Below are 27795 nucleotides of genomic sequence, written 5' to 3'. Positions count from 1 at the left end.
AAGCGAGGATGCTGGGATCTGGTTGCTTCCCTGCCCTGAGTGGCCAGTGGAGCCATCGACGCTGACGATGTCTTGTCATAAATCCGAGCACTCGCCACCGAGGCTGTCAGTAATTAGCGCACTGAACGCCATTCCCGCCACCCAGTGGCTGGCCCACAAAGCTAACGAGTCACTTTGTAAGGAGCCCAGATGATGGGTGGTGGCTGGGGCGGAGGAGGCGCCGTCGGAGGCGTCTGCAATTAGTGAGCAGCTCTCAGGAACGAGCGCATTTAGTGGCGTCTCCCCCTGCAACCAAGTGGCTCCGGCAACATGACACTCTTTTGGAGGAGGATGGAGGATGCCTCCGCCACCGTCCTCGTTGTGCTCCTTCCCGGAGGAGTGACGGCTTGACGCTTTGACGGGCAACTGACTGGCTGACGGACAAAGTGACTCCCGACTGCCTGATACATTCATTCATTCGCTCTTGGGCACGTTCCTCGCCTGCCAGCGGCAACAAGCCGCCACTCGACTTGCCAAACCAATTGGTGGCCCTCTGAAGAGCACTCGCTGCTGCCGGATGTCAAAAGTCATCACCTTTATCGGTCGCCAGCAACCCGGCGCGACCGGAGGAATGGGAATCCGGAGAGCTTGCCAAGCCGGCTATTTAGACGTGGCATTAGCTGTGGCAATATTATGACTGCAGCAAGGACCAAGGAGCAAGGAGCAGCAGGAGCACTCGGGTATATTGTAATTCATAATCCTGCGATTTGCTTGCCAGAAGACACAGCGCCTTACTGCCCGTTGTGGTTGGCCACGGCTTAAGTGGCGCCTTTGCCGTCTGCAGCTCCGTCTTCGACTTGGGTCGAAAATTCTGACATTGATTGTGTTTGTGCTCGGGCTCATTTGTGGGCAGGGGGAGGATCTAAGCCGTTGAGCACTGAAAATATTTCCCTGGGCTGCTTAAATGTCCTGCAAGTGGAGCTTAGGTTGGCTGCAGTGGCCACAGTGGTGCCGTGGTAAGTAGGAGAGGAATGTGCCACTGAGATGGGCAGGGTGCAGCGGAATTAATGGGTTCGTCATCCAGGCCCAGTCATCGTTTCACTTCAATTGGTTGCTTTTATTAGTTGCTCCTGGCCATGTCTTTACACAATCCATACACTTTCTTTATCGGTATCTTTATTCGCTTAACTAAAATGTACACACAACGGACAAAACAATCTCGAGAAGCCAAGTCATATCGTATATATATAGTCAATAATATGACCCACACCCAGCTTGGCGCCAGTGGGTGTCTCATATTTACAGTATTTTACACGGATATTAAGCACATTACGAGTAGTTACCCAGTCGTCGTTCCCACGGATCCACTTCGCTCCCATAGCTGTACAGTAACTCGTTCCCTTAGCAGTTAGATATTTTAATTATTGTTCTCTCTGTCGCTTCTCCACTGATTCTATCTGTATCTGTAGCTCAAACTTTCCGCTTCGCTTCGGTATCTTCGCATCTCCGCATCTCGGTATCTCTATCTATTTGTTCGCTTCTTTGGTCGCTGCTTGGATATTTACACGGCTGCCAGCTGCTAATGATATACATATGTATCGAAGTCCTTTGTATAAATTCTGTAGAGTTATCTAACGCTGCTCCAGCCCCCCGCTCCTATATAAAAATATCTCTGCTCTTTGGCCTATAAACCTAATCCTTAGCCGGCTGGCTAGACCACTAGTGACCACTACAGTTGCTAGACATTGGTGACCCCCAGCTTGGCCAGGTTGCCCAGCGTGATGGCGTCCCCGGGCTGAAGTCTCAGGGCCGCCTTGTAGCTGGCTGCCGCGTGGTTGGTGCGTCCCAGCAGATGCAGTATGGCGCCCAGATTGGTGTGGGCATGGGCGTCGTCCGGGCGCAGAGCCACGGCCTGTAAGGAAGACGCACTCTGCTTAGGAAACAGTTCGACTGTTCGACAGTAGACTCACCTTTCTGTACCACAGCTCCGCCTCCGCCTTCCTGTCCAGCAGCCGCATTGCGGTGGCAGCGGCCACCACCAGGGCGTAATCGTTGGGCGCCAGTTCCGCGGCTCTGCGATGGTAGATGGCGGACTCATGATGTCGCGACTGCAGCGCGAGGAACTCGGCTAAGAGGGAAATACCCGATATTAGCGATATCGGTGGATATAGCGGGCTACTCACCATAGTGATGATAGACACTGGCCTGCTCGGGCGCCAGTTTCAAGGCCCGCTTGAACCACATCTCCGCCTCCGAGGCGCGGCTGCTCTGCAGGGAAAAGAGAAGAAGCCAATGAGAAATACCCCTACTTTGCCACTGACGGTGGATCGCCTACATTTCTTGCCAGTGTGATGCCGTAGGAGAGATGGGCGGCCACCTGGTTGGGCTGCAGCTCCAGGGCGGCACGATGGTGCCGCTCCGCCTCGTCCCACTGCTGCAGGCGCCCGAGAACATCCCCGATGCGCTGGTAGAGCACCTCCCGCTGCTGCGGCAGTCCTGGCAGCGCAGACAGAGCTTCCCGGTAGACGGCCAGGGCGCGTTGGAGCTTGCCCTGCTCCACGTAGAGGGCTCCCAGCTGCAGGTAGGCCGAGCTGCGCGCCTGATCGTGGGCGGTCCGATCTCGCACAGAAGCGCCGTCCAGGTTGGAGCCCGCCTGCAGAACCTCGATGGCCTGCTGGCGCTTGCCCAGCGCTATAAATGATATGCCCAGGTTGAGGTACGCCACTGCGAGGAGGAGCAATCGTGAGTTAGGCTCGCCACTGGCAACGCGGCTCTGTCGTTGACTTACCCGCCAGATTTGGTCGGAACTTGATGGCGCGCTGAAAGCACTCGACTGCTGCGGGATAGACCTGCTGATTCTGGTGCAGGATGCCCCTGAAGCGGGAGTGAAGCGAAAGTGAAAGTGTTGACATTAATAGACTGAACTTGCCGGCTCTCGTGGTCTAATTAGAGCGCCTAAATTGGAGAGACTGGCCTCTTTGGGATTCCCCAGAGCCTGACAAGTCGAGTGCCTGGGGGCCGAGGAGACGCCACTCAGATGAGCAGCTGCTACACTCGCAGAATTCGCAGGCCACTTTAATATCCACCTTATGTCCACCATAACATGGGCAAAGTAATAAACTGCCATATATGTCCACTGCTTTTTACAGCTGATGATATAAACTCACTATCCCCGTCACATTTGTGCTGATATTTGAAACAAAAAGTTCCCATTTTTCTAAGGGGTCACATCAGGTTTTTTTGCCAAAAATGGCAAAATTTTGACATTTGAATGATATTTTTTTGCAAATTACCAGAGGAGAAGTATGACACTCATCTGAACACTGAAAGCGCCTTTTCCTTGGGTGTGCTCGGAATTATGTAATTAGTTTGCTGCTGCCAAGCTGTGGCTCTTAAAGCGACGACTGCCTCGCAGTTTTCCGCAACCAACTTCAGAGGAAAGAGCTCCTTTTCAGCGCCCCAAGTGCAGCAGCAAGTGCAGGACCAACAATAAAATCACGAATGTTTGACGTTGGGCAAACGCTGGGTAAAAATCAAATTACACAGCTCAGTGATTTGCTGGTATCGCTGTTTGGCTGCTCCTGAAGGACATGTGGGAGTGGCAGTGGCAGTGGGAGTGGGGAGCCACTCGGGACTTGGGGAGATGGCAATCAGTCAAGCAAGCGACGCCGCCGCGAGCATTGCCATTGATGATTTGATCGCAGTAAATAATGCATGTAGGGGCACAGGAATGTGTATCCGCAGGATGGCCAGAATAGCTGGGTGGGGAGGGGGAGGGGGAGGGGGAGGGCTGCTGCGGTTGAGCCGGCAACAGCCAACATTGATTTTCGATTAGCGCTCCGTTCGCTTTGTAGGCAGCCTGTTGAAGGGTTTGCAAGGACGCAGGACACGGCACACACATAACGGCAGCGGTGACCTGGTTCTGAGCCATTGACTTGAGCACCGTGGCATTAGCCGGCAATGGAGCTAAGAATCGGGTTAGTACAAGCAATAATCTGGCTTGCGACAAGCCGCCTGACGTTGACAGACAGACAGACAGACAGACAGACAGACAGACAGACAGGCGGTAAAAAGGAAAACCCGAAATGACGCACTGAATATTCAAAGCGCAGCTCCGCGCTCACTTTTCTTTTCTTCGCTGGGCTCTTTTTGCAGCTTTGTATTTTGCATTTCGTACTTCGTATTTCCGCTTTCCCATTTCCACTCCTGGTTTTTCCCGTTTTATGTCGCATCGCGTCGCTGCTGTGAAATATGCGCAATGAGCAAAAATGCAATGCGAACCGACAACAGACAACAGACAGCAGACAAAACACAGCCCCAGCGGAGTACTCCGCCAAACAGAAGGATCTGAGCAGAGCCCGGCGCTTACAGACTTTGTCAGACGTTGACAGAGGAGCAGTGGAGGAGTGGACGGGTGTGAAAGCTAAGGACTTTGTGGAGCATCCTGCCTGGAACACGACAAGAAATAATCACGGCAGCCTAATCCTTCGGCAGGCCATTAGAGGCGCCTCGAAGTGTGTCCATGTCGTGGACCCCGCTTACGCACCTTCATAGCTCGTGAGCTCAGCTCTGCTTGGCCGCTAAGCCAATACTCCCGGTTTCTCCCGGTTTCTCCCAGTGCATGCATCACGAAATGCGCATAGCTTCTGCAGCGGCACGCAAATGCCCTGAGCAGGATACAAATGGGAAAACGAGGCGAAGGATGCAGTCGCCCGGCGACTTGGAGGACTGGCGGACTGGCGCGAGAAGGGAGAAAGGAAATGGGCTTCATTTGACAGCTTGTTCGGCATTGTATTGCCAGCTCGGGAGGGAGTCTCATAACTGGAATGCCACGCTGCATAAAATGGCCGCGCCAAATGCGCACCGAAGCGAAGGACTTCCAGGAGCAGCCCGTTGTGGGCGGGAACGCACGGAGAGATAATGAAAATGGCTGCCATTTATCGCATCGCTTTTGCCCGTCACATGTGGGTAGGCAACATAATGAGGCCAGTTCCGGTTTGCACTTTTGCGAAAAAATAGGCTAGATTGCAAGTGTTACGTGACTTTTGCGAAATGTTTCAGTGCACCAGAGCAGCGTGGTATTCCATCAGCCACTTAAAGTCAGTTGGCCATGCTGCCCCTCAAAAACAAACTAGAAAGAGCGCTGCAACTGCACGCTAAGTGCTCGAAATTTGGCCAATCGGCTACTCACAGATTGAAGTGCACATCCGCCATGTTGGGCCTGAACCGAATGGCCTCCTGCAGGACCAGTTTGGCCTCCTCATATCGCCCCTGCGAGCTGAGCACGCTGCCCAGGTTGCCCAACGCTGGGGAGGAAATCAAATTAGCTGGTGGTTCTGCCGGAAAGGATCGCGGAGGAGCACTTACCCTTTGGCGGATTGATGGCAATGGCGCTGCGGTAGAGGCTCTCCTCGTCCCGCCAGTCGGCGTTCCTCCTCCAAGTGCGCAGGCTCATGGCGGCCAGCAGGACACTGAAGCTCAGCAGCAGGGCATTGCGCGTCCTCTGGTTGCAGGCCATCAGCTTGGAGACCCCGTAGCCCACCAGCAGGCAGAAGCCCACGCTGGGCAGGTACAGGAGTCGCTCGGCCACCACGAAGCCCACGTAGAACAACAGGTTACTGGCAGGCAGGAAGGGCAGTGCCAGGAAGCCCAGGGACGTGATCAGCACGCAAGCGTCTCTATTTGCGGGCGCCATCCCCTCCAGCGCGTAGTCCTTGGAGGAGCACTGGAAGCCACCAGCCAGGCTGGAGCTGCTGCTGCTGCTGCTGCTGGAACTCGAGCTGGAGCTGGAGGAGCTGGAGCTGGAGCTGGAGCTGTTGGTGCTGTTGCTGCAGCTGCTGCTGCTGCGGGAGCCGCGAAAGGCGGAAGACACAAGGTGAGGGCTTTGGGCTGGGGCCTGTGGCACGGGGCTGCTCCCCTCGTAGACGTAGCCACCGCTGTTGTTGTTGTTGCAATCGCGACATGGCAGCGCCTCCTGCTGCTGGTGGTAGGCTGCCTCAAAGGCTTGGTACTTGGTGTTGCTGGCCATGCGCTTGCGCTTGGAGCGCGACTTGCGACTGGCCACCTTCTGGATGTGGTACTGCGGGAAGGCTGTGCCCACTGCACTGTGGGTCACCTGTGGCTCCTTTGCTCCGCTGTTGCCCAGCAGTTGTCTGCAGCTGCGCCACGCCACGCCCACCAGCACGGAGTAGAAGCAGGCGGACTGCGCGTTGCGGCGATCCCACAAGGAAGTGACTCTGGGCAGGGCGTCCATGCCCCAGTCGAAGCTCAGCACGCTCGGCTGCAGCAGCAGGCGCAGATTGAAGACGGGCAGGTAGAGGAAGGTCAGCAATCTCGTCCAGGCGGAGGCAGTCCTGGCAATGGGGTTGTCCGCGCTGGAGAAGGCCGTCTGCGGTCCGGGGACAATCACTAGGCGGAGGTAAGCCAGGCAGGACAGAGCTCCCAGCACTATGCACACGGATCGCAGGCGTAGCTATGGAGAAGTAATCACGAAAGAACCAGCTGGAGAGATAATTTATCATATGTAGCACAGTGAGTTACCTTGTCCACCTGTCCGCCGAGACCGCGCATCACGTCGAAGAGGGCGCAGACCAGAAGCGCCGTAATGGCCGTCTCCTTGCAGAGGAGGCCGGCTGCGGCCAGGATCAAGGTGGCTCCCAGGGCCAGCCACTGGCGGGGATCGCCGGACTCGCGCCACCGCATGTGCCGCAGGTAGCTGAGGTACGTGAGCAGGTAGCAGACGCAGGCGGCCACGTCCGCCCGACCCACCACGCCGGCCACCGCCTCCGTGTGAATCGGATGGGCGGCGAAGAGGGCGCCGGCGGCCAGGACCGCCCACACGGAGGCCAGGAGGGTGCGTGCCACCCGCACCACCAGTGCCGTGGCCACGCAGTGCAGCAGATTGTTGACCAGGTGGAAGCCCCATGGTGCAAAGCCCCCGCCGACGAGGTAGTTCAGCCGGAAGCTGAGCACGCACAGCGGTCGCCAGGAGCCGTGGGATCCGCTGTCCGTCAGCGGAGTGCCCCAGAAGTCGTGCGAGAGGCTCCGCTGCCAGGGCGTGCCGCCCGAGACATCCGCATTGGCCAGGATGGCGCGTCTGCAAGGAGCGAGCAGATCAGATTGCTAAATTATATAGTTCTCCTTAATTGAGTAATGAATAAATATGTATAAATATAAATGGGATTGGAAAAATGTTTGTTTACTCGTGAAAGCAACTTATAAGCCATGTGGTGATATGGGCTGTTGAAGAAAGTGGGCCACTTGGTTTATACTCCTTGAATGGGGCAATGGGAATGGGGCAGCAGGACTTCCACTGCATTGGCGCCATCATCGACTGCAATCCTGTTGGCTTTGCCCACACAAACACTAGCATTTTGCTCTTTGGCGGGAGTGCAGCTCCTCCAGTTTCACCCACGGCACTTCCACTCCAGCACCTGTGCCACCACTCTCTGCACGCACGGCAGGCGGACTTTTGTAGGATTTTTGCCGGGTGTTCGTGACAACGCGGCGGCGGTGGCAGCAGCTCGTATATCATGGCAGAGGCCGATGGGGTGCCCACCTGTCCACCTGCCCACCTGCCCGTGCCACCGCCAGTGGTTCGCATAAACAAATGCCACTCTAATGCCGCACAAAGTCGCTGGCGCAGCCGGAGTGGGCTGAAATTCGATTTTAAGCACCACTGGAATTCCGTTGCAGCATCAAGGCTTGCCGCCCCGACTCACTTTACTTGCCACCTCATTTTTTGTAACGGAACGCCATTCAGGCTATCGCAGCTTTAATAAATTTGCTGCAAGCTCGAACGCTGCCCCCGATTTCCCGGGCATAATGACTCTTACCTGTCGTCGTAGACGAAGCCAGCGCCCAGGGTGTTCAGATACAGGACGAAGGCCAGGCTGCAGCAGAAGAGGCACGTGAAGTCCATGCTGGAAGAGAAGGGAGAGGTGGATCGATTAGGTGCCGCTTATCCACAAGCTATTACGGAAACTATCTTGAAATAAAGTGTGCTGGCGGAGCTGGGCTCTCGTCGGCTAGCTTACAAATTAAATTGATGCCCAGACAAGTCCATAGCACAACACACTGAGTTGGTTTTACCCAAGAGCAGAAGATTTTTGGTCAATAAAGTTGCAACATTTCCTTGGATTCATGCCGAAGCCAGTAACGTGACACAAGTACGGACTTCGAGTGCACATCTTGTATAATGAGCAAAAGTTGTGACATTCATCCGAGATCCTTTCGCAGTCCTGCTTTGCAGCTCTGGACGGATCACATTTCCCATTATGGGGACTCGTGGAAGGCCTTTGTTGTTGCTGCCAGCGGCAGTAAGTAACTGCTGGCAGTAGCTTTCCCCGGCTTTTCCTCTGCTTTTCCGCTTTTCCGCTGGCTTTTCATTCCTTTCGGAATCGGGTGGCTGCGTACAGGTAAATTGCATTCATGACTTCCTCCTTTTTGGCGCATTGTTGTCATTTCGGACTCCCGACAGCAGTTGCTGCGCCGCCTTTGTTGCTGCCACTGCCCGTTGATGATGTTGCCACAGCCATTACACATAATGAGAGCCAGCAGTCTGTTGCTGTTGCATTTGCCTATCCCGCCCACCCCACTTGCAGTCTGCCCAGCTGCCGACTCCATGCACATTTGTTGCTGCGGTTGCCAACGTCAACACGCCGGACTCCCTCCCCCGCTCCCCCTGCATCGTTGACACCAAGAGTTGCAGCAGTTGCAGACAATAAGGGCTATCAACAAGCCTCGGCTGCGATGTTTGTCCGTAAGCCAGCATGTGCGTGTGCAGCAGGAGTCCTTGGCTCCTCCATAATGGACCCATGAGATCCTGGACACCGCAGCCGCATTACGCCATTCCCAATTCCTTTCATGTCCTGCTGCTGCAGATGCTTTGGATCTAGCCCTTTCTGGGCCAACAAAGCATTTTGATTTGGGTAAGCAGTACCGCTCACTTGCCGAATTGATCTTAAAGCTAAAAAGATACGTAAGACCCGATTGAATGAGGATTCCAGTTTCAGGTCGAACTAGTTCATCCAGTCGGGCCAAATTGCGCCACATCAGGCTCATTCCCAGCCTTTTTTCGATCCACTGAGCTTGTACATGCGAGCAATAAGCAGTTGGCTTAGGCCTGGCTAAGTCTTATGAAGGGATGGCTAAGTGGGCGGCATAGTTTTGTCGACGCTGGCACACTGGGAGGTTAGGTCTTGAGCGGCTTAGGGCCAAATTAGCAGCATTCAATATGCGAGTAAGCCGCAAAGAGAGCCGCAAATGGGCGCAGCGGAAGGGGACGCACATTCACTGAAGTCGCACCCGCCAAAATTGCTTTGCTAATGAGCCATAATGATGAGCTTGGCCCGGAGTTCTTTTGCGTTCCTGTTCCTTTGTGGTGTTTGCCTGATTGATTTGCCAGTAGTTTGCTTCCGAGCCATTGACTTGGAGCCATCTCATCTGGGCAGCATCTCGGGACTCGCCACTTGTCAACTCACTTGGCGAGCGACTCGCATACCAATTATCCACAAATAATGGCCCGCAAGTTGAGGAAGAAGGCCCTTTGTCTGCTGCTCCATACACTTCCACTGCTTCCTTCCGCTCAATCCTGCTGGGCTCAGCGTTCCAGCCACGCAGGCACACATCACGGCTCATTTGGGCCATAAATCATGTTTTATTTTCGTAATTAGCCCGGCCACCGCATAAATAACGGGCTTTTCATTGTCTCAATTTTCATGGGCCCACCATCGCCACCAAGCGGCTTCCTTGTGTTTGCCTATTTAACAGTTTCAGGTTTATTGTTGATTAAATTTCCACTTTGTCTTATTACTTGCCACCATCGTCGCACTTTAAACTGTTTGCACACAAGTTCGAGTCCTGGCACTTGCCATTTTCCTTGCTTTCCACTTGGCTCATGCCAGTTGGCACTTTTGTTTTTATTGCCCTGCCACCTGCCATCCTTTGCCGCTGACCTAGTAAATTGTGTCGTCTAATGGTTTTTCTTTTTTTGCGTTCGCCTGCTGCCACTCCCCACACAGTTGGTGTTTTTTCATCGCTGCGTTTGTTTGTTGTGCCTTTGACAGTTTCCGCTTCCGTTCGGGCAGGTGTTCCCTGCCACCGCCAAAGTTGCCACCTAATGTTCACCCACAGAAGGTTGCTTAACCCTTGGTTTTCCCCCGGATGCAGCTGGAATTCGAGCCGCCCCCTTCGAATCGATCTTTATGAAGTGGCATGGGCACTGTAAAAACAAGAAGTGGCTTCCAGATAACGCCCACCCCAAATACGGCGCGCTTTTGACGGCAAACCAGCGTGCTCGAAGGGAGTACACAACTCCCTCCATTGGGCTGCAATCGAGCGAATTTCATTTTAAATATACATCCGCTTATAATTGCTTATGATTGTATTGTACACATTAAATTCTCATCGATTTTCTATCTGTGCAGCTTGGTACAAGGCATCACCAGGCCAGGGTCACTCTGCAGGCCACAATTAGCCGGCAGCAGCGACTTGGGGTATTAAAATTCTAAATTAATTGCCCGGCGAGTGGCGCTGGATGGCCCAAATGCCAAAAACAGCAGTGGCAGTATGGAAATTAGAAACAGGCGTAGGACCCTGGAGACTAATAGACGTGAAATTTAAGCGCATTGAATTAATTTCCCTGCATACACACCCCACACGAATAAAGTTATTTGGAGCTGGCAGCAAAAACTATAATTAATAGGCGTTTTTATTTCACTTTGCTTGATTATGCATAAAATTAATTATATGCCGACACCTGCGGCCGGCATTGGACACCCCGCCCCCTCCCCTTGAAGGGGTTAAAACCACCCGCTGTAACTTGGGCATACTTTTTTCGTTTCTACATCCCCGAAGGGAATCGTTTGCCGCTTAAATTACTGTCGAATAGGGCCGAAAAAGGCACACTACGGTTGAGTAGACCTGCCAAAAGTGAAAGTTTATTATTATGCGGTATGCAGCGTTGGCCGGCTGGTCGGTTGGCCCACACATTGCACTCTGAATAGGCAGCTAGTTTGTGGGGCTTCCCCTTTTCCCTCGGAGCTCCACTCTAGTTTGGTCCCTCCTGCCCAACCGGACATCAAAATAATGAACGGAAAGGCAGCCATTTTGGGAAAGTACCGTAAAAATGCCGAAAACGTTTTAAAAATGAAACGATTACACCATTGCGGCTTGCAAACGACCAAGTTATGATAATGTTTGGCCAACTAAACTCGTTTAGCTTGCCAAATACGACTGCCCCAGAACGCAAACCCCAGAAACTCCCCCTATTTTCACAAAAAAGGAAAATGCCACCTATGTGTGAGTGCGGATGTGCAAGGTAAGCCTCCCAGCAAGTGCGCAACACATGCAAACAAGTCGAAATTCGAGTGCAGAGGATCGGAGTCAGTACTCCGGAGTGCGGAGTCCCAATCCCGTTGGGCACATTGTGGATGCAGTCCAGTCCGGTCAGTTTTCGTTGGGAGCGAACTGGCCTTGCTGATGCCAATATTTTTTGAGGTATTTAGAAGCCGAACTGAGCTCTGTGGGCTTCTCTTTTGGGCAGAGAGGCACTATAAATGTTTATTGGCCTCCAGTGCACTCAAAGAAAGCATACATCACACATACCTAGAATGATCGAGGTCCGACTTATGGTTGAGTAGTAATACAACAATACAATACTAGTTAATCGATCTAAATTTTTGTTTTCATTTTTCAAGGCAAGGAGAGACGCGCCCTTTTCTCTTAGTGTAGGAGTCAGATTCCAACCAAAGCCAGGGACAGACTCAGGCTTTTTGGCAGTTTTATGCTAATCGCAAAAAGGCAGTTCTCCCACGCCCTACACACACACACATCCACACACATGCAAATCACATGCCAGCACACACACACGCCATTCGGGGGCGTGGCTGTTTGAGGGAAACTTTTCATATTTTGGCCCTGCAGTAAAGTTTTCGTTCGCTTTTGGGGGTTTTCCTCGAGTTTCGGTTTTATAACTCGTTGAACATTTGCCCAACAGTTCGTTCAATTGCCGCTGCTCCCGCATTTTGCCGGGAAAACCTGTCTGAGCGGCTTTTGGCGAATTATGAAAGTGCCGCAGTTCCGCTTCGGGGCTTAAACTGCGACGGGTTTGAAAACGATCAGAAACTAACATATTTCGGGTACTCGATACTAGGTGATGTAAGAAGTAGTCGCATAACAGGTGTTCAGAGGTGTTCCTTCAGTGAGCATATTTACTTTTCCCTATCGTGCGGTAGTGTATTTAAATGAATGGCATACGCCCCAAACAGAATGCTTGCCCAACAGACAGCTCCTTCAGCGGCGCATAAATAATAATTAGGTAATAATTGGCATCTGTCAATTAACAGAGCTCGATACGCACTCGAGTTTCGCCGGCCACTTTCCCCATTTCCCGCTCAACACTTCACAGCCATAATTTAATTTAAATGCCCAAAACTGTGAATCGTTTAATTATGTATTCGCTGGCACACACACAAACACACGCACACACACACACGCGCGCACACACACAAAACACTTAACAGGGGCTTTTGGAGAGGAAGGATGCTTCGGATTTACTATGCCAAAATGTTTTGGCGCCCGAAAAACAACGCCAAAACCCAAAAAGCGGAATCCAAAGAGTCTCGATAATCGCAATGTTGGGGAAATTGGGCGGTGGGAAAATGCGGCGGAAAATGAGAAGCTGCGGCCTATTTACGAATAGTATGATAGTGTGCGTAAGTGAGCGTGTGTATTTGAGCTGCGTTAATTGAATGCGCAACTGTCGTGCCGCCTTACCCCCTCCCCATTGCCCTTCCCACCGCCCTCCATCATCTGCGTAAGCCTGTTGAACAATTATAACTGGGATGTCCAAATGCCAAGTGCCTTGAAATTGAGTCCGACGACCAACGTGGCGTATGCGTGTTCCTCTATATGCTAATTAAAATGACATGTGCCTATGTGTGTGTGTGTGTGTGCCTCTTCTGTCGGCCTGTCTGTCTGTATGCGTGTGTATCCTTGCGCGCGTGTGTGTGTGTCTGTGCGCTTTGTGCTGTTTGCATTACATAATTATAATTACGCATACGCCATGTTGGCGCACATTTGATTTGACCGTTTTGATGCACTTGAGAACATTTTGGCATTAAATCGTTTCAAAACAATGCATACAAATTTACTTTTAAATAAACATAGTTTATGTTTTTCTCAATTTGTGTGCAAAGACCCAAATTCATAGATATTTGAAACTATGAAACATGGCCAGTCTTTTTCTCCGTGTACGAATGCGGAATTCGTCCATTTGTTCCTACTGTGTGTGGTAAATATTTGCCATGCTGTTGCACTTGCACCACCAGTTTCCGACGAGGCTCCTCGTTTTTTGTGGCATTAATAGTGGGCAGCGAATATTTAACGTTTTGACGCGTATCTCAAACAACCCGGAGCAAACTGCCTGCACGGGATGCCAAAACTGTGCAAATCGGAATATTAACTGGCACGCATTTTTCCCATGGCCCTTATAAAATAATTTAACCATGGGGCAACCATGTTTGCGCCCATCAGGTGTCCCACGTCCAGTGGACAACCGAGTGCGGGTGTGGGACCAGGAAAGAAATCCAATTGCTAACCGCAAACATAATTAAAAACTTTGCACAACCACAGTCAATGGCAAACGCGATTGGGCACCGATACTCGGACATTACACAAGTCACGTGGATTCGCAGGAGTTGCAGTTGCAATAAAATTGAGCGGAAATGCTTCCCGCCGCTGCCTGGCATCCTACATATCGTACGTGGGCATAAATCCAATTAAATCACAAGTTACGCAATGTGATAAGTCACGTTGTTTATTGTTTCAGCGCACACGGCGCAGGAGTGGGAGGATTGGGAGGATTGGGAGGAGTCCTCGCACACCGCAATTTATGCACAACCGACAGGCAAACACTGCGAAACAAACAAACAACCCACGCTGCGAAAACAAATAAAATAAAATAAAATGAAATAAAATAAAAGGGAGTGAAGGGAAAGGAAAAACAGCAGCCACACGCTGCAATGAAGCCCCATAAAACAGTGCACACTAAACGCAGTCTGCGGATTTGGCCATCGTATATCAGTCGCGAACACGCAGAAACCGCAGTGCATGCAATACCCATAGTGCTCATAAATGGATAATCCGCGGAAATAAATGAGCCCGGCTCAACTAATGCAGTCAGCTCAACTTTTACAGCTCAAAGGTGCCACTTGGCCCCAATTAGGCCAGACATCCAGGTAACAAAGTATCATTTTCTATAATTTAATAGTCAAACTGGGAAGTCTTCCAGGAATTTGGTTCGATTTGGTTAACTTTAGGGCGAAATCTGTCCACTTTCCGCTGCCTCCAAGCGGACCGAGCCCGGTTTTCAGGCTGAGCAACTTTCATTCCCAATGCCCGAGCCTGCTTGCGGTTGTGTCTCTCACTCATTATTTACTTTTGGCCAACTCTCGTTCAAGTTTGAGAGGCGGGCGGAAAAAAGGCTGGAACCCGGGTGAAATATGAGCTGAAAAGTGGGAGCTGCCAAGCAATTTTTGAAGTGCGTTTGCGGCACATTGAAGTTTGTGTGGCTTTCAGCGCTGCTGCGCAAACTTGATTATTGCCGGAGTTCCAAAAGGTAAGCTGCTCCCAAGTTTATTGAAGCATCAATTTTTTGCTGGCCAAATTATTTATTAAGTCCCCGAAAAGGGCCAGACAGCGACTGAGGACTCGCCGCAGATTCGACATCCGCATGAAAAGGGTTTTCCGCAGCGAACTTTTAATGTCCTGCAAGGAAGTGGCAATGGGAATGGCAAGCACGGAAAATCAGCTTTAAGGCAGTCCCACATCAAAGTCGCGATTCCTTTTATGGTTTTTTAATGCCGCAGCATTATTAGGTGCCTTCTATGTTGCGCCATTCGCCTTCTACTCCGCCATCGCCATCGCCATCGCCATCGCCAGCGGCATAAAACTCCAACGAGCGGCGCGTCGGAGCGTTAAAATTTGTCACGCGCTCCTCGGCACATGGGGCGTATGTGTAATTTTTCGCACTGCGCCCTGGGCGAATTTGCGCATCGATCGAATGTGCTGCCAGTGCGCCAGCTGGCAAATGTATATCGCAAACATTTCTATCAATCATTCAAAGCGATTGATTCGCAATGCAAACGGAGCGCCCGCTCTAACCCGGTGCACTTGGAAAAATGCTTAAGTGTAGCGTTGAATTGAAAAATATTTGCCGAATGCAACTCGGAAGTGAGTTATAAATTCAAATCTAAATTTAATGAATATTTCAAACCATTTATACAACTTAGTAATCACAGTGCACCCAGCGCAGAGAATGAAGATGCATTGCACCTGCAGCTGCCCGATTCCCTTGCCAAAATAATGCACATTGCAATATCCTTCTGGCTCACACTCGTGCACATTGACAACCGACAGATTTTTTGCCATTGTGCAAAATTGCTCGTCATGTGCGGGCTAAACCAGGACCAGAGATGCAGGTGCAGATTCGGATACAAATTCAGATACAGATTCCCATACAGATACAGATACAGATACAGATATGGAGCACAGTGCGGGCAAACAGTCAAATAAACAGGATTGGCGGGGTGGCGGAGTGGAGCTGCTGCATCCACTAAATGCTGGTGGCCAGCAGCTTGCTGTTGCAAATTTGTATCTGCTATGAAATGTAAGAATGTAATTGATGTGCCATTTGCGGCGACGTGGCGATCGAGGAGGCAGCTCTCGCCGAAACCCTCAAAAGCGTTGCAGGTGGTGACCCCGACGTTTGCAAGATAGAAGCACCGCCAGTGCACAATGAAAAACTGTGAGCTTTTCCGCATTTCGTGCTATTTGCCAGGCAAACTATTTAGGGCTGTGTTTGCGCACCAGATTGGAAAATGAAATATGTTTGCACTGAATTTGTAAACGAAACTGCTAATGAGACTTAGCGGCGCATGGCTATTTGCCCAAATAGACACCACATGTGTTAAGGTTTGCATACGTTTTGTTTGATGTATCAAAATACACAAACTTGTGTGTACAATTTATTATATTCCATCTGTGCGCTGAAAGTAGTGCGCATTTTCTCTATCTGTGATTTCTTTCGCTTGCTGCATGCCAAGCACAGCATTTTAAGTGAATGAAATGAAAACAAATATTGCAAATTTACACAATATAGAGCGCACACACACCACTGCAACGGGGCTTTCCATTGTTGTGCGTGTGTGTGTGTGTGCGTGTGTGTGGGGATGGATTGGCATATCTGTGGTGGTCCTGCGGTTGTGGCCAACTGTCCATTATGCGGCTGCCTCATTCGCGGATCCCGGGCTTTTATTTCGGCCTGGCCTGCAGTTCGGCATCCTAACGTTATTTAATCGATGACCAGTAACCAGTGGAGAGCGGCAGAGAGCCAATCGCAAATTTTCGGGGCAAAGCCCAAAAACCTCTTTATTAAAATACTGCCAGCTCTGAAAAAACCTCTAATGTTTCAGTGGGATTTTAAAACCCGAAATCACCAGAGTTTTCTGCGAGCACAGACTAATTGTCGATTTAACAGCCATTCCGATCCATCTCTCGATATGCACCGCATTTCTACCTCCCGTTTTGCCTGGCCATGTTTGAGATGGGCAAATACAACTTACTGATTTTATTGCAAATTGATTTTATGTGCACCTGCCACGCCCACAATCACACACACACCTATAGCCGCCCCGTTACAGACTGACTGCCAGCAGTTTAATTCAAACAAATTTTTCATGTTTACATTGCAGGACGATAGTGGAAACTTTTTAATCAAAGTTAATTGGAAAGTTTTGCTTTGTCATTCCACACACACACACACACATAGCCCTACGCAGACAGAGACAGATGGCTCTATAGTCTGGCCAACACACACACACACACACAGAGAGAGAGAGACATACACGTGCATAAAAGGGCAAACTAAAAACTGAAAAGTAAAATGTAGGTTATCCTTCAGCGCACACAAAATGGTTCTCGATGCTCTGTGGGTTACCCCGCCCCCGCCCCAGCCGCTCCGCCCATCCCTCTGTCTCTATCTCCGACCTAGCCCCATCTCTTTCCCCGCCCCTGCAACTATCTCTACTTCAATCTCTATCTCCGTCTATCTCTGGCTGCTGCTGGCCCACCTTTGATGATAAAATGTCATTTTGCTCGTTTACGTGTTCGTCGTGTGTTCGCTCGGCCTTCTCTGCTTCTTTCTGCTGCCATTGCCAGGGCTGACATTCAACGCTCTTGATTAAATTTTATGCAGTTTAACTATTTCTTTTGGCCCAGCGACAGAGGGAGATGGATAGAGTGGTCTCTGCGCCGCTCTTTTTATTGCGTTTGAAGGCTGACGGACGCATTCAACACTTGGGAGTGCACAGCGAGAAATATCTGCACGCCAGCATCCAATGGATAGTTTCTCACTTCATTCTGCCACCCTCAACCAGATGCACATGTCTGCCAATGGCACAACGATTTTTTGCTGTGTAGTCCTTTCGTATCCTTTCATACCCTTCTGTGTCTTGTCTGTAAGCTTCAGTTTATGCTGCAACCGGAAAATTAATCCTAATGAGTGCTGACACACACACGCAAGCCGGGCGGGAAAAAGAGGAAAAGCCAGTGGAAGAGCGGTGGAAATGGATGGAGAGGGCAAGGGAAGGGGAAGCGGTGCAGGCAGTTTGTTTGCGCATGTGAAGCGATTTATGCTTTTCATGCCCTTTCTTTCCTGAGAGGTATATTCATACATCCTGCATCCTGAATAGCTGGGTATCTTTTGAAGTATCTAATAGATGCCCGGTGTAACTTGAAGTTTTCCACATATGATAGGTTCTTCTAAGCGTTCGATTACTTTTCACATCTGTTATTTATTATTAGTATTTATTACAACATGGTGTTTTAAGTCGGTTTAGTGTTTACTCCAAAAGCTGATCCTTTAGTCCCCGAAATGCATCAAACGCAATTTTATTGCTAGAGCTTTGCAGAATGTGAATAATTAAAGAAGAAGGGTATTTTCGGCTTCGTTTTGCCGCTTATCTGTCGACTGCTCTCTCAGTCCCGGATTTCTCTACCTCTGTTGCTTCGGGCCGAGTTTGTTTTTGTTGGCTCTGTTGTTGCACACGTGCGTCACATGTAAAATGCAATTCCCACACACACACGCACACGCACACACTGGCATTCAGCTGCAGTGCCTGTGTATGAGTGAGTCTGTGCGAGTATGTGTGTGTGCTTGAAGGGGATTCTCGTATAAAACAACATTTTGTAAGCATTTTATAGGGCCATAGTGCGGCTGACTCACAGTGAATGGTGGCCTGGTCAGGAGGAGGGGGCGGTAGAGGTTTGAGGGGTGTGGGTGGGGGGAGGGGGGTCTGTGCAAGGAGGGGCGCTTCCTTTCAAAAGTGTTAAATGCCGCGTTTTGCATTAACTTGCATTGCTCGTGCTTTCCGCCCCCCGCCGCAAAGCCCTTGGTTGGCGGTGTCTTTTGTGGGGCTGCCATTGAAACGCGACCGTTTGCCACCGCCTGAAATGAAATCAGTGTCAATGTGGAGGCAGGAAATTCGCTTTGCGATGCGTCAGCTTTAAGCCGCTGGCTGGGAAATTAGCTTAGGGCCGGGCCAGGATTTATCCGTGCCGAACTGCAACGGCAGCGATACGCTTCGATTCCAAGGCACTCGACTCCATGACTTGCCCCGCCCGTGGCTTTTGCAGCCATAAATGCCGTGCGCTGATGTCGCCGAGTCACGTAAAAGTGTATTTAGCCAGGCCATGTGTGGGCGCCGTGCCTGGCACCTCGTCTAAGTCCACCTGCCCCACCTGCCCCATCTGCCCCTCCGTCGACAACAATGGGCGCAAAGTAAACAAATTAAAATGTGTGCACAGGCAGTGGCATAGGCAGTGCACTAGGGTGTCGTCAATTAGGCAAAGAAAACAAAAAAGCGGCCACGAAAAAAGATGATTGCATAGCTGTGGGGGAAAGCGGGTAACGTGGACAAATCATTTTGCCAGCGATTTCAGCGATTTTCGAGTGCGCAAATTGCTCCCCCTGTGTGTGTCCTCGATTTCGGCCCACTTGCTCACTTTGCCAGCCAGCCGGGCCATCAACAATTGTGGCAGCACCCCGCTACACTTCTTTTCCCTCTGGGCCAGCAGCTCGCATCACATATTTGGTTCATGGCAGATTACGTATACGCCCAGTTTGAAAATCGTTTGCATTGCTCGGGAAGGGGCTTGGATTGTGCCATGCAGCCTCTCGGCGTTCCAGTTTCAGTTATTTGGGCGGCTTTTGTGTCGACGATGTTTTGGCAACAAAAGAGCAGCACGTTTTAACTTTTTGTGCCCATTACCTGTACACCCAAGGCCGCTGAAAGAGTGCGCAATAATTGCAAGCCAGAACAAGATCCTTTCACTGGGTTACACGGAATCACGAGAGTATGTAGCGTATTTCAGCCAATCAGCTTTCTACGGACTGACAATAAATCCTAGATGCAGGTGGAAACTCTACAAAATTTTACGGGAATTTTACATTACGGATAATGCCCCACGCTGGGCGCCAGCTCTTTTTCGCTCACATACGAAATTGAAGCACTCATTTTACTTTTATTCATTTATTTCTTTAGCAGAACTCAGCAACGAAATGCTCTAAGTTCGAGCATACCCCGGGCATTGCAGCACACACTTGATTGTTTTTTCGGGCTTTGTTTCTGTTCCTTTTTGCGCATGTTTGACATCAATATAACTTTATTCCATACACCCAACACCATCCCACCACCCCGCTCAATTCACTTGTTCCAAATATGCAAGAGTTGCATTTTTCCTGGGCTGCTGCACTGTTCGCTTCGTTTTGTGCTGTTTGCTTTCGTTTGCCTATAGTGCTTTGTTCAAATTGTCATTTGTTACTGTTGCACTTGTTGTTGCAGGCACATATGGTAATGCGTTCTGCTTGTTTCGTTGCTTGTGGCTGGGAAAACATTTTCATGGTTTATTCGACGCTGCTGCCACTGCTGTTGGCTGCTGGCAAAGATTTGCAGTTTGGAGGAGCAGGAGGAGCAGCAGGAGGCGCCACCCTTTAAGCCCATTGATCTGGGCTTTTCCCGCAGCACTTGCCATTCAAACCGCAACCAAAGTTCGCCTGTAGCTGCGTTTAATTATTTATCGTGTTTGAAGTGTGCAAAAAACAATAATCAACAAATTTACTTTTATCTGTCACGCCCCCACGCCCCACGCCCCCTTTTGGCCGCCTCGTGACATTTGCAAATAAATAGGCGACTGTAACAGTGGCAACAATAACAAGCCAAATATATAAATAAACCCGTAAAAATGGGGGCAACAACTTTTCACATGCGCGCAATTTATGGTCGAAAATTAAATTGCATTGTGTACGGGTACATGTATATGTATGTGTGTGTTTGCGTTTGCAGTTTAATTTAAATATTTTGCACTCGCACATCGCATCCCCACTTTTTTCGAGCGCACTTCTTTGTTTTGGGGTCTTTAAAGTTTGCCAGTGGCTTCCCCACGCCCTCGCCAATATTTAAAATATGAAGACCATTAGCTAAATATTGGCTTTGGCACGCTCACGCTCACGCACACGCCGGAGGGGCGGGGGAGGGCGGCTAAGAACATCCCAGGAAAGCAGTCAATAATATTAACTCGGAATTGGGAGCGGGAAAGCCGGGAAAGCGGTGGAATCGGAGTCTGCCCCGTGCTGTGCATACTTATTTGGAGCTCAAGGCGCCCAGGGGTGCTGGGTATCCGCCATTCGGGGGTGTGAGTGCATAAAATAAAAATAAATGTTAACAATGGCAGAAAGGAGCTCGGACTGGATGTTGGAGTTGCTGCCACTGGCGGTGTCAGGCGGCTTCATGCGGCGCGGCACGGAAAGCCGGCAACAACAGCCGCGCACACAAAAAGGCAGCGGCGTGCGCCTTCCCCCACAAGGGGATATCACCAACGCGAATTCTTCAGGGCCAGATTTAGCGAAAGCATCGAAAAAAGCTCACTTACGAAGTAAACTTTTGTGCCCCTTAACAAATGCGCAGAACTACGCCCCTGGCAGTAGAGGGGGCGTTTGCGGGGGCGGCAATTTGTTGTTGCCTCTGCCTGTACTTATGCTAAGTAAAGCGATGATGTAAAAGACAATAACTGGGGAATTAGGGAAGAGGAGCGGCCGGAGACCACAAATTCAGCCTCCGTCCGCCTCTCGGTTTCGGTTCGGTTCGGTTCGGTTTGGTTTGGCATTTCATAAAGTGCGTAACAATTTGTTTACATATACTTGTACTTGTGTGTGTATATCCGTGTATTTGCGGAGCAAGCAATTGCGGTAGAGTTAATAGGATCGGTCAGTGCTGAAATTTGTTTTACACGCTCAACCGCGAGCTTTTTAAAGAGTATGCTTTGGTATCCTTACCCATTTCTACATTTACCACTTTGTGGTCAACTCGAATGATTTGGAGCTACTTTGAAGAAGGTAAGCAGTTTTTAGCAAGGCGCAGAAATTCGCATACCTCAACAAACTTTCAACTCTGACCTTCGTTTGTAAGCTTGTGTTTGCAGCTTTATGTGCGTACTGTGGTTCGTCCGCCTTGATATTGCTGGCATTTATGTTTTAATACTTTGTTGTCTGGCGATTCAGGGCCATCCGATGCCATGCCGAAATTGGGGCTCCCTTCAGCCTGCTGACACTTGCTGAAAGCTGCTGGCCCGGCACGCCCACTGCCGCCCACTGCCTCTGCCAGCAGACCTGACCACAGACGCAGTGCCTCCACAATGTCATTAGGCAGCTGTGCGAAAGTTTTTGCCCACCTGTGCGACCACATCGAGTTCCGGGACGGGAGGGGAGTGGTTGGGGCAAGGCGAGTTGGCAGAGGAAGCTGGAGCAGAAGTGGAAGCGGGTTTGGTCGCTCAGCCGTCGGGCTTTAAAATTAAATAAACTAGCACACAGCTGCACAGTGCACTGGGAAAAATATCAGCCACTCGGTAAGCAGCCAAGATGTGTGGCCGCCGTTTAACGCACGCGCTTTTCTTCCAGTGCATGCATATAATGCGAAGGAGCGGAAGAGAGCACAGACACAAGGACACCCACGGAAATGTAACTAACACACACACACACACAGACACACAGGCAGGCACAGACACAGACGCACAGAAGGAATCTCTCGCACACACATACATATATTTTAATGCAAATTGAGCAGAATTAATTTAGTGCTGTCTGTGTTTATCTCTGGTGCGCTTAATATCAAGCCGTCGTCGGTCTCCGTTCGCTATCTCTTTCCCCACTCCTCGCCCCTCTCTCTCCCTCTCTTTCTGCTCCTTTTCCCGTCTCTCTCTGCCGCCGTGCGGCCCTCTCTCTCTTCCGACTGGGGCATATGTTAAACGCTTGCCAGGCCCTGGCTTTATTTTATTAAAAAGCGGGCTTCTGCCTGCTCCGCTTTCTTGGAAGCAGCTTGAGGCTGTCTGTCATTGCTCTGCTGCTGTCTCGCTCGCTCCGCACCCATAGCCCTCTCCCTCTCTCTCTGTTCGGGCGAAATATGTTGCCTACATTCGGGCATCGCTCATACATTCAGTGCGGGAGGACGCAAAACAGACAATTTGACAATTTGTGGCTCACCGAGCGAAATCCGCCGACGGATTATTTTGGCAGGACCCTAGAGAAATTTCCGGATTCTACTTTTTTTCTCTGTGCACATTCATATGTAAAATGCCTTCCTGACAGACTCCATTCCAGGAGCCCCAGCTCCTGCGGTTTGCCGGTCGCCTTTGTTCGGCACTTCCGTTGGCCTCCGTGCGCATTAGACACGCATCATTTGCGCGCTTGTAATCAGGCGAAAGTGTTTCGACTTTCTCCGCCGCCCTGCGTCTCCATGGCTCGACCAAACACACAGGAGGAAGCACAGCAGTGCGTGCGATTCTAGTTTGAGGAAAGTTTTTCAATTCCAAGTTTTATGGGCGACAAGTTCGCAGCGTCCGCTCATCTTGAGCCTTGCTGTTGGCACCAACCTGAAATATTTTCAGGACGCCGTGCCAATGGGAACTGGCCCTATTTCGTTTTATTTCCCGGCCGCACGTGATCACAATTTCTGATGCAGCCCGAGCACTGAGGGCACACCGCTGCCAAAGCCGCCGTGGCAGCCACGTGTCAGAGGTGAGCAACAAGTTGGGCTGGCCCACAGTTGCGGGTGCCGCTCGGCTGGCCAGGATTCGGACCCTGATTTCAGCTGGCATCGTTTAATTTTACGCTCCAGGTGCTGACCAAATCGCAGCAGGCAATTAAATTCCATTTGAGAGCTTTGCTGCAACAAATTCGCGCCCCATTCGCGCTGGCCATTTTCTTCGTTTCCCGCCACTCCCGCCACTTCTGCCACTTCTGCACTTATTGCTGAATTTTAGTTGCCTCTTGCTTTTATGTCCTTGCTGGCACAGTGTCCTGGCTGCCTCCAATCGCATGCAAATTCCGCACAAAGTTGGAGCAGCAACAAATTCGCACCTACTTGTACTTTGGCCATCTCCTCCTGCTTTCGATCCTTTGACTGCATTTATTTCAGCCCAGCTAGGTGTCCTTCAACGTAGATCTCTTCTAGGAGCTTTGGCCATATCTGGCAATATCAGGTGGATGAACCCGGCAGGAGCCACAGCATCCTCAGAATAAGTATGCAAGTTCCGATTTCATGCGAGGACCAAGGAGATAAAAGCGAACTATGCAGTACGGCTTGCATTGTTCTGAGCTCGGCATAAGTTTGCCGCTCCGTTTTTCGAACTTTTGCCGGCTTTTGCAGGAGGAGAGATGCCGAAGAGAAGGATTTTATGAAAATAGCTGAAATAATTTTCCATTAAATTCTTGCGCATGAAATTATCGCATTAAAACGAAACAAAAGCCGCTTTTTTCGCACTTGAGTGGAACCCCCTGCCACGCCCCCTTTGCGTGGCGCCGCCCCTTACACTGCGTCCATTGTTTGCTTAAATTTTGTACACTTCCTCGTCCTCCAGCACCTAGAGTCCCTCTCCCTTTTCGCAGGGAAACTCTTCTGCTATTTGCCTGGTGTTTTACTGTTTGCATTCATCTTCATTATTTGTTTGCTCTGGCCCGAGTGGGCGTGGCAGTTCTCGGGCCCGCGAGGAGCGGAGAAAGGCGGCGGGAAGAAAGTTGCCTCCGCCGTTGAGCACTTGGCAGCGAAAGTTTTTGACACAGTTGATTTGCATTTGAAATCCTTGCCGGGAAAGCCACTCCCCAACCCACCAGCCCAGCAATACCAATTCAACTCCGCCGAGGGTCCAACGCCCCAAAATGATTTATGGATTTTCATCATATTCTGTTGATTCGAGGAATATTTATGATTTGCCGTACTCCATTTTCTGCTCTGCGCTCCGTCGTCCTTGGGAAATCCGCTCGCTTCTCTCGCTTCTGCCGCTTCTGCCGCCTGGTATTCATATTTTCGGGTGGCGCTTTTGTTAAAAATTTTTTGAAAACAAAAAAAACGAATACTTGCTGCGGCAATAGAACAACAAATAAAAACCAAACAAAAACAGAACACAGACGTAAGGCGGATAGAAACAAAAGGCCAACGGAAAAATGCTGAATATGCGCAAATTGAATTTGATTTTTAAGCACTGATTGCTTTTATTGTTCTGGTCGCCGGTTCCGGCTGGACCTCGGTGGAATTTAAATAAAATATTCCTAAAAAAGACAGAAGGAAGTGGAACAGAAATGGGTATGACCAGGCTCAAGGATTGGCGTCTCTAACTATGCCAGTAAGTCAGTCGCCCATATCAGTAAGCCCCATAAATCAAGAAATAATTTCCAGTGTTGGATACAATACAGATCAAACGCCATGGAGGCTTTTTCCAGGATATCACCAGCGCGAAAAAGAAAGGGCAAAAGTCAGGGCAATAAAGGGCATCTATATTAATTTATTGATATTAAGCTTTTGTGTTCGTGCGAATTTGCATTTTTTGCACCGGAAGCCGCGCATAGTTTTTGTTTTGTCCGCGAATCGATGTGAAATTGAAATAATCGAGTTGCAGCAACAATTAGCCGCCCATTCTGGGCCAAATTGATTTGGCCGCAGAAGTGCTGGCCCAGACGGAACAGCCATTTCATCGTGGCAAATGCAAAAAACACATTAGCAGCGGAATGTGCGCAAATAAATACTTAATAACCCCTGCACAAATGCAAGTCAGGCTCGGGCACATTAGCAGGGGAATAAAACGAAATTACAGTCTTTAAAGTAAATGTATGCGCAATTCGCGAGCCCGACTAAATGCGAAATAAATTTGCCAGAAGACAAAGCCGCGGATGGGTGAGTTCATCTGCGTTTTCGCCGTTTTCTGCGTTTTCGGCGTTTTCTGGGGGGCAATGTCAATTCCCTGGGCGTTTGGAATGTGCCGCCGCCGCCAGGAGACGCAGAAAATCAATTTCGGCTACAAGTTTTCAATAAAGTGAAAATAATGTCGCAGCCAAGGCGCTCCGCTCCGCTCCGCCATTATCCTGCGGGGAAATAGATGGGGGTTGGAGAGCCGGATTCCCGGCCCGATATCGAAGATATGGCGGAGCACAGTGCCGGCGAAAATCAACGCCGAGTGCCAAACAATGAGGGTCGTTAGAGGCAGCAAATCGAAGCCAGCGGAGGAGACTCCGAAGTCAAGTGCACAAAGCGTCAAATGAAAAGGAAACTGGGAGCTGGGGGCTGGGGGCTGGGCAACCCAGCCACCCCAGTTGGGGACCAGGATAAGTCTAGTGATGCGTAAAGCAACGCGCTGTCAAAAAATCCAGCCGGAGTGGTGGGCATTCGATCCGGCGGAAAGTATCAGCAAATCCGGCTCCGTCCCGCAGGCTGCTGGTGTTTATTTATGTGCCCTGAGCCTCGTGCCTCGTGATAAATCACTGACATTGATGCCCGCAGACGGAAGAGGAGGCGGGCGCCGCATCCTTAACCCATTTGGACCCACACCTAGTTCGCCAGTGCTTAGTGACTCGATTTGAGGTGTGTACCTGGGGTCCTTAAAGTGATTCCATAGTTGGGGGCTAATGCAGATGTATATGACGGGCTTAAAGTCTCCGGCCAAGTGCGGGCCACCAACCAGCAAGTCCCTTCAGCCGCAGAACTCGAACTTTCCCCAAATATGCCCGCCCAGAGAGCTGCCTTTAAAGGGTGCCTAATAGGTTTATCAAAAGTCAAACAGGCGCTGGAGTGGGTGGGGCCACCACAAGTGTCCTTGCTCATTGGTGGCGCCGCCCCGCAGGAAATAAAGCGGCGCTCAATCACGGCGCACGCCGGAAATCGGAAGTTAGCAGGCTCACGATATCGCAGGACAACAGCAGCGGCATCGCAAAAGTAGGAAAAGTGTAGTGAGGCTGGAAACTGAGATGGAAACACAAAACTCGGCCGCAAAAGTTGGAAACTGTTTGGCAGCGGCAGATAAAATGTTGTTGATTGCGCCGCAGTGGAGCGTTAATAATTATTATTTGGGGCCTCCGTCGCCTCAGCCTGCAACTGGGACGTGATTTCTGATGGCCAGCAATTTGTGGCAGACTTATTTGTGCATTAACCTCGAATTTGCAGCGCGTCGTTGCGATTGCTCCTCCAAAGCTGCCAGCACGTTGCCGCAGTGATTATCGACGGCTCCTGTGTGCTGTGTGCTGGGTGTGGGTGTCAATAAATCCGGGACAGGAGCAGCTGTTTGTCCCAAACTTTGTGTGCCAACTTGCCGGCCAACTTATTGATGCTGGTCATGTACTTGGCTGTGGAAAATTGCGGGGCGCCGGCACCAACACAGCTGTGGCGCAGCATTGATTTTTCGACCGTGCCGCACTTTTACGGCTTTCGCTTATGAAATCTTTGACAGCCAGTCGCATGTGCCCCGCAAGATTCCTAATTATTAGAGGGCCTGCCATTAGGCGCTCCCCCAGGAGCCCGGCGCAAATCGAAGGGATGACTATTCTCGAAAATCCCAAACGCAACTTTTGCGTACGTAGTGCCGCATTTGAAACGGAAACCCTCGTCAGGCCGAAGTGGGGGTTTTAAAATAACTTTCTGGTGTTGTGTGCGGAAATTTATTGAAAAACTTGAGTCAAATTCAAGGGGACCGGACGACTTGCCAGCACGTTGGAAATTAATTTGATTTCTCGCTGGCGCAACAACGGATGGGGCAGTGCAACTCACTTTGATTTATGCAGCCGGAGCCGCAGCATCCCCAGCCAGGCATAGGCGTCGCCTCCCAGCCAGGGTTCCACAGACGGCATCTCTCCAGGACCAGGAGCAGGACCACAGCAGGACCAGAGCAGCACTGATCGGGATGGCACTTCCTTGCGAATTGCCCGAGTCGAGAGCTCACTTAGTTTGAGTATCGTATGTTCGCCAGGCTATTGTTTAATGCATGCTGCAGATTCCGTCGCATTTTATGTGATTTTATTTGGGACACACAGCCCATGTGTGTGTCTTTTGTCTGCTCCAATCTATCTCCTGCCGCCTGCAAGTGCAAGAAATCAATAACCAAGTTAGTCGGGGAACATCTTTAATTGTGGTGCTAGAACATGTGCATAATAAATGAGCGCCTGTCGGAAAAGTGCAGTTTGCTGGAATTTACAGCGTGACAGCCGCCGATTTTTGGCCAATTACAAGAGCAGGATGCGAAGGTCCTGGTGTCATGGCAAATAATTCCGATTCGGTTTTCCCTAATTAATTTCTGTTGTTGCTGCAGCGCGCCTAAAACGTGATTATTTGATCTACATGCGGCGATAATTACGGATTATTGAAAGTTTTGTTTGAATTAATATTGAAATAATTTCCAGGGCCGCGCCGCGTTGGCATAAATAATTACCGAAAAAACGGC

General features: G+C 50.4%; 1 protein-coding gene across 1 annotated transcript; it reads right to left on the bottom strand.

The window, feature by feature from the left end:
* Positions 1-1138: 1138 nt before the first annotated feature.
* Positions 1139-27430, bottom strand: LOC6540970 (transmembrane and TPR repeat-containing protein CG4341). Its single transcript, XM_026979222.1, has 10 exons — positions 27126-27430; positions 7815-7901; positions 6520-7075; positions 5347-6451; positions 5171-5285; positions 2768-2853; positions 2315-2703; positions 2163-2247; positions 1950-2107; positions 1139-1891 (listed from the first exon to the last, which is right to left on the bottom strand). The coding sequence occupies exons 1-10, from the start codon at positions 27203-27205 to the stop codon at positions 1718-1720; spliced, it is 2835 nt and encodes a 944-aa protein (XP_026835023.1). The 5' UTR covers positions 27206-27430; the 3' UTR covers positions 1139-1717.
* Between the last annotated feature and the right edge of the window lie 365 nt (positions 27431-27795).

Source organism: Drosophila erecta, unplaced genomic scaffold (assembly GCF_003286155.1).
Source record: "Drosophila erecta strain 14021-0224.00,06,07 unplaced genomic scaffold, DereRS2 tig00000055-arrow-pilon, whole genome shotgun sequence".
In the NCBI taxonomy this organism is placed as follows: Eukaryota; Metazoa; Arthropoda; class Insecta; order Diptera; family Drosophilidae; genus Drosophila; species Drosophila erecta.
Note: the sequence above shows the minus strand (reverse complement) of the source record. Positions and strands in the feature narration are given on the sequence as shown.